The 7,369-nt window shown below is 46.9% G+C and overlaps 1 protein-coding gene across 2 annotated transcripts in view; it reads left to right on the plus strand.

Annotated features, from left to right (window-relative positions):
• Positions 1–6,400, plus strand: part of ARHGEF4 (Rho guanine nucleotide exchange factor 4) — a 173,481-nt gene extending 167,081 nt beyond the window's left edge. The window contains exon 14 of one of the 2 annotated variants that reach the window (XM_042024511.1): positions 493–6,400. In XM_042024511.1, coding sequence (XP_041880445.1) covers positions 493–650 — 158 coding nt within the window. In that variant the 3' untranslated portion in view covers positions 651–6,400. The remainder of the gene's footprint in view (positions 1–492) is intronic. The other variant, XM_042024512.1, reaches the window with a different exon arrangement.
• The last annotated feature ends 969 nt before the right edge of the window (positions 6,401–7,369 follow it).

A 7,369-nucleotide genomic window follows, 5' to 3' on the forward strand; every position in this document is an offset into this window, starting at 1 on the left:
TTGTCTGCAAACAGGGAAGTTTGGAAGGAGGCCAGACCATGCTAACAGAGAAAAGCCCTTGGGGCACAGCATTAGAGGAGACTGCACAGACCAGCCTTGTCCACCACACAGGCACTGACCATTCCTACTCAGAAATCCAGCCCAGGAGGTTGTACCAGGCAGCAGCAGCAGCACTTGCACAGCAGCTGCTTCTCCCAGCACAGCCAAAAGCACCAGTTAAGTCTGTCACCAGTCATGAGCTGTAGCTCTTTAGCCCTGCTCTCATGATGGCAGAACACCTGACAGTTGTGCAGCACATTTCTGGGCCTTCCACAGGAGCCCTAATCCTAAAAGACACTGCTGAAAGTAAGGATAAACTAAAGGAAAGGTAACACTAAGCCAAACCCAATTCACAGCCCTGCAGCTTTAATGGGGACTGGGGAAGATAGTGGAGTGGGGGGAAAGGAGCTGTGTTCAACTAACATGCTTCCCATCTCCTCCTCCTCTTCCCAGCCATCACCAGGCCCTACTACGACTTCCTGATGCGGCAGAAGCATCCCACCCTGCCCACCACACTCCCTCAGCAGCAGGTCTTCATGCTGGCAGAGCCCAAGCGCAAGCCCTCGAACTTCTGGCAGAACATCAGCAGGCTGACACCCTTCCGGAAATAGGGGCAGCCCCGTGTTTGTGCCTGAACCCCTTCTGAGAAAGCACTTTATCCGTCAGTCCTGGGAAGTGGAGCCCAGGTTCATCCAATCCTTTGTTTACAGAGGATGGCACATGTGCTCCTGCCTTCCCTATTTATTTTGCAGCCCAACTGACCGTGCTGGCTCCGAGGTGAGGCCGTGTGGGCGCTGGCACACCCACGTGCATCAGTGCCAGTGCCACGGAGCCAGCCCTGCACGGTGCCCTGCAGGCAAAGCTCCAGGAGCACACAGCAGGGGGCTGGACAGGCTGCAGCCCAAGAGATTTTGCTTGTCAGCTGTATTTGGACTCATTCCTTCCTGCTGTGCCCACCACTGCTGGCTGGCAGCTGTCACAGAGAATGGCAGCTGATGGACCCACTGGCCCCATGGCCCCTGCTGTGCTCAGAACAGTTCAGAGTCCATGAAGAGGAGGGAAAAACCCTTCTGCTCTGCCCACCCCCATACCCTGCATTTCTCAGAGATCTGATCCTCCTCCACGTGTCCAACTAACGCAGCAGCCTCTGCAGACACTCAGAGCACAGTGAGCACTGCACTGTGACCTCCTCCCTTCCTTTAGTCCAACACCACCGGTGAGCGATGTCCTACATTAAACTGTGCCAACCTGCAGCATGAGTCAAGTCGAAGAATCTTTCTAGTGGGTTTGAGTCACATAAGTTAGAGAAAAATGTGCCTAATTAATACCATACTCAATTCCTTAGATTCTCATCTCTCCATCATTCTGCCATATTTCCTGGCCAATGAAAATGCTCATTGTTTGTAATGTGTTTATTTATGGTAAAAATCAGAACTGTGTATTTTGTAAGTCTGTAATTGTTCTTGTCAGATGTTGTTAACTTGATGCCTGTTTTGTCTGTTTTTCTTTTTTAAAGAAAGGTCAATATTTGCAAACCTAGCTCCCAGAAGTCAGAGTCTGCTGTTCAACTCTGAAACATCACTGTTATGCAAAATTCAAAGAGTGTTACTGACACTTTTAAAAATGGAAAACCACTTTATAAAGGCCTAAATTTGGCATAAAGAGCCTCACTTTAAGTACCCGAGTTTCAAACAATGGCCAAAAAGAATGAATTTAAACCTTGGTTAGCAAAAGGAAAGATTTGCCTTACCATAGTGAGAGTTAGAAGCCATACTGACTGAATTCCCTAGATTAGGAGACATCCTGCGACAGTGGAAGGAAGACACCTGCTCATTCCAACTCAAGTGTGAGTGAGCACTAACTGTTTGCAGAGCTCAGAAATCCAGTGTTTGTGGATGCTGTAGCTGACCAAAGTCTGGTCATCCAGGGATATCCGAATTCAGTAGCATGTACAAAGTCCTTCTTGCACTATATCTTCCCCCCAAGACCAGGGGCAACATTTAATTTCATAAAGAAACTTGTAAAAGTGACTCTCAGCCTGTGTTTGTCTCCAGCATGTCTATCTGTGTGAACTTGTTTCTTTTCAAAGGCACTGTGGGGATTGTGTTCTTGCAGCTCCACAAGTGGCTCCATAGGGGCTGTGCCAGAAGGTGACCGCAGAGCAGCCATCCTGCAGAGGGACAGCGGGGACACAGGGATCTGACCAGAGGGTCCCTCTCTGCTCTGGACAGGACACTGGGTCAATGCTGGGGGGATGGGGCGCCGCCGCGCCGCGCAGAGGCAAAAGGAAAAAAAAATTTAAAAAACACTAAGAAGCCACTGAGATCAGGCAGCTACAGCAGTGTTAGCACCACGGATGCACACAGACACACACCCCAAGAGACACACATGGGGACACTGAAAGACACCCAGAGGCACACACGGCCCAGAAGACACACCAAGGCACTGCCAGGCATGTACAAACACCCACACAGGGTGATGGTGACCAAGAGACCCTGACACACGGGTAGGTCAGACAGCTGCAGCCAGCACCACTCAGTAACAGAAGGCAATTGTCATTTCTGTGTTTACCCTAAGTGTCTGCACCCTCCTTTCCTTATCCATGGCATGTTTGTTTTGATTGGCCAGGAAGAAAACCTGTTGGCACTAAAATTACCAATTTTCTGAGCTTATCATCAGCTTTGTAGTAAGTGGAGAGGGGTAGAGGGGCAGAGGACAACCCCCTCCCTGATACAGGATCACACCCCACACCTCCCACACTGAGCATGGCCAGCTGTGACAATGCTTCACATTGCTCATTATCTTGTCCAGTTGCTACCTGCGTACACTCAAGGATGATTCTCCTAAAAGCTCTTTATACCCCTACTCAAAACCACTCTGGCCCCAGTGTGAAGGAAGTGCTGACATCTATTCAAGGCTCCCCCTTGCTGCAATGTCTGATCTGGTTTTAGGCAGAATGTTGTTTAACATACTCAACTTTACATCTACAATGAAGTCACTCTGGTAGAAATCCTCACCTCTTCTCCCAAGGGAAATGGGGTGACAGGGGCACAGGACTGTGGAGTGCAGCAGCTGTGAAGTGCAACAACCATGCCCCCGCTGGAACACACACAAGAATTGGCTACTATTCATTATGTGTGTAGCAATACTCTGAACAGTAAATATGCATCAAGTGGTTAAAATTATCACATCAGTTATCAGCTCTTCCAGAACTGGCTTAATCTCTGACCGGTGTGCACAAAGGATTTACAGAGATTGTTTTTTTTACAGAAATTTTTGAAGTGCCAACCCAGACTTCTCTGGCCAGACAGCATCCCAGTCAATGGACAGTTAATTACTTTTGGAAGAATTCTAGTCTCCACTTGATTATCAGTACTCTTTCTAAAAAGTGTCCTCAGTTGGGATTCTAGTCTTGCACACCACATTTGGAGCTAGGATCCAATCCCCTATGCAAGACTGAGATCAGGTAAAAAAGCTGATCACACAAAGTGGTGGAGTTACAGCATCAACACAGAGAAACAGGTAAGGCTCACACCCTTGGTGCACAACATGCCCACCCCACAGACTGCTTTGAAGAGGATTTCATCATAAAATACCATCCTTTAATAGCCATCACCACTTCCCAATTCTTCCCACAACCCTCAGTGTTTCCTGAACAAACTGTCACAGATCATGTGCAACCTCCTTAGATTTTAAGTGATTAGACACTCAAAAGTTATCTCATCCCCCAAGTTACTCATTAAATGGCAAAGTGCACCCGCGTGTGAGATGGTGGTAACAGATTAACCAACCCCAGAGCTCCCTCCTGCTTCCCCTGGCATTTGGATTTGGACTGGGGTTACTCCCATTGTTCTGCCAATGAACAGTACCAGGGTGAACACATGTGCAGGCTGGAGTGGGGGTGTGCACAGAGAGCAGATCCCAAGGGCATCAGCTAAACTTGTGGTAATGGGGTTTCTGGTGTATGAACAACAGGTCAAGTACAGCCTCTGACAAGCTCTCTGAGCTAAATGGACAACACCATCATGCCAGTTCCACAAGAAGAATCAGAGCTGTGAGACATCAGCATCCTTTTCTCTGGAGCTGAACCTTCAACAGGGGCCAGAAATGCAGATTTGCATACAAAACAAACTGAAGCTCCTGACATGAGTCTGAATACCACCAATCCTTCTGGATTTTAGGGTAGAACTACTGAGAAAAACAGTTCTGCATTGAGTTACATAAAGAGGACAAAGAGGTTGAGTCAGGAGTGGTTTGGGGTTTTTTTCTTTAGGGGTGTTGGCTCTATCTGTTCCTCTCCTTCTGTAGCTATCCCCATTTAGGAAGCTTCTTATAAAACCATCCATGTTCTTAGGTTCTTAATGACCCAAATCTGCCCAGATTTCATTTGGTCAAATAAAACAACACAGAATTATGTAAAGCATGTGAATCAAAGAATGATTTCCTGAAGCTACCACTTAAGTGAAGAGAACCAGTGGCTGCTAAATAACGAAGTTTCTGTTCTGACCCGAAAAAAAAAAAAGAATCTCTATTTTGAAGTATTAGTTTAGAATACCTGATTCAGACACTGTGGGTACATACACTGTTCAAGTTCTAATAGCATCAACCCCAGCACAAACTGTCTTTGTCCTAACTCAAAGTCAGAACTAGGTCAATTCCCATGGAGAGGAAACTTCCCCCAAAGCAGCCTTTAATATCTTTCCTGTTTTGTCCATTCCTGAAGGACAGTGGGGTGTCAGCTGGGGAGGAGCCCCATCTGTGTCCAGCACTGAGTCCACTGCAGGAGATTCCCACTGTCCAGGACACTGCTCTGCAAGCCAGCACAGCACTCTGCCATCCACGAGCCAACCATGTGCCAACCACCTGCCCCTGGGTGTCCCAACAGTTTCCTGAAAACACCTGAAAACCAGGCCTCACCATCACCAACAGGGCTAACTCAGAATCAAGGCACCAGCGAGTAACGAAAGAATCTCAGCTTCAGACTGAAAATACTTCATTTCTTGGGATGCCAGAATGACAGAAATTAGCTTTTTAAAATAAAAAGGCCTTTCACCTGATATGTCAAAATATCAGGCTGAGCTCCTCCAGATTAACTGTAGTGGAAGCACATCTCCATTTAAACAGCATCATTCAAGAAGTCTGTGGCAAGACTGGTATGCAAGTATCAGTCTTTTGAACAAGTACTGCACCACTCACCACCCAGACTCTGCAGCTGTCAGCGCCTGGGAGGTGGGACAGCATCCAGCAAGTGCTAATTTCTTCTTTATTGTTATTACTCCAATTGTTTTAATTCTCCTGTCAAGTTTCACTATGTACCTGCTCATGAGGGTTATGGCGATTGCAAAGCCCATTTGGACAGTGAATACAGTAGAACAGTAATTCCTAAAGCTTTAAGGAGGGAACTACTCACACCTCATCCAACTGCTGGAGGCTAAGCCTGTGCCCGCTGCTACTCACATTCTCTACCAAAGTGGGCAGGACTCGCCACTGCTGCTGCCATCAGCAGTACCACACTGGTACGACCCAAATATCAACTATAATGTCCTGTACCAGCCTACCAGCAGAAACTCCCTGTTCCAGAGCTCCCAGCCTAAACAAAGCTGTATGGTCAGGTCTTCAGGTAAGTAATGGGTTAAAGAATAAGCACTCTGACAGTGGATAAAAATAATCTGAAAAAAATTGAAGTGTTTTCAGCTGATTTTAACCCCCTGAAAGCACCGTGGTGCTCTTTTAGTTGGACAGTGTGGGGAGGGAAACAATCTTCCAGGCTGCAGAGACCAATCAGTGCAGCTTGTGTCAGAGCGAAGGCAGTGCTAAGTGGGAGCCAGCAGTGTGACCTGGCAGAAATGCCTCCTGCACACCCTGCCAGAGCTACACAGGCAGGGGATTGCAGCTCAGGGCAGCAGCCTGGAGTCACCTGCCTTTCCACTCACAGCCACACAGCTGCAAGCTCTGGAGAAGCCAAAGGGTGCTCCTTCCCAGCCACACAGCAATCCCAGCTTGCCCTGCCTTGCCATTAACACCTCACACTTAATTTCTCCCGTGTCTCTCACACATTTCCTTAACAAGCTACATTACTAAAATCCCATGGCTTTGGCAGTGCTGGCAGTTCTAGGAAAAATGCAGGCTGCTTGTTCTTTTTGCTTAGCACTCCTGTCATCTTCCCTCCTGCAACTACACCCCTCCTTCCCGCACATCCTGAGCTTCTCTTTTGCACAAGTTTGCTACCAAAGCAGCTCCCTGTTTCACAGCCTGTGCAAATGAAATACCTGTGGTACTTACCCCAGAGCTGTGTACCTTTGTGTGTGACTGCTTACATTTACAGTTGTGAGATGGGAAATAAACAAGCTATCAACTTTAAGTCTTGTATAATTCTGTAATCCTCCCATAAAGCAGTAACTACTGACTATACAGCATCAGCCTTTGTATCTGCCATAACCCCACGGAGCTACGTAACAGCATTCTGCTTGGAAGTTCCTTCTAACCTTCCACACCTACTTCTTTCCCTTTTCTCCTAAGCAGCACCCACTCATTACCCGGGCTTGATAATAACTTGTGGCTCTTTTTCTTTAACCTCTAGCAACCTGAAATAATATACCTGCTATCTAAATCACACCATCAAGAAAAACCTTATCCCCAAACACAGCCACATGTTCACTGAAGCAGAGGGAACTGCATTTGAGCTCAACTGGGAACTTCACATTATTACAATTCTTACAAGGCTGGCAAAAGCAAAACTTGGGGAAGGCGTGTTCCCCTCCTCCTTTCTGAAGCATCAGTTTGTCCACATATTTTACCTTTCTTGCCCAGAAAAGAAAAAGCTATTGTTAAACACTACAAAGTAGATTACTATAGCCCAAAAATGAAGGTCCAGCTGTGGTAATTTAAGCTGACAGCTGAGCTGCTCAGTTTCAAGTTCTGTCACATTTGCATTGGAAGTATCTCTTAGCCCACTAAGGACCACAGCTGTGGGTTCCTTGTACCCACAATGCTCAACAGCCTCCCCTCTACATCTGCCATTCTCCCTGTGACACAACCCAGCTTCCCACAGCTACCAAGGACTTCTGGCTGCTGTTTAAAATAAACATTAAAAACCTAAAGTGGTCACATGGCTTCCATTCTATTCTGGATGATTGAGGCAGGAGAGGTAATAGCCTGATGGATACTGAAATAAAATCCTGGAGAGCACTTAGCCTCCGACACACGAGTCATCCATTTTATCCATGCAATTCAGCAACACCTTCCACTCCTACACAAAAATATCCCCATCTAAGTAATAATGAATACATCATTCCTGATTCCGAGGGAGCTCGCCAATGAAACTATTTCT

Source organism: Corvus kubaryi, unplaced genomic scaffold, assembly GCF_017639235.1.
Source record: "Corvus kubaryi isolate FWS band 111438036 unplaced genomic scaffold, C.kubaryi_AGA036_p1.0 37264, whole genome shotgun sequence".
In the NCBI taxonomy this organism is placed as follows: Eukaryota; Metazoa; Chordata; class Aves; order Passeriformes; family Corvidae; genus Corvus; species Corvus kubaryi.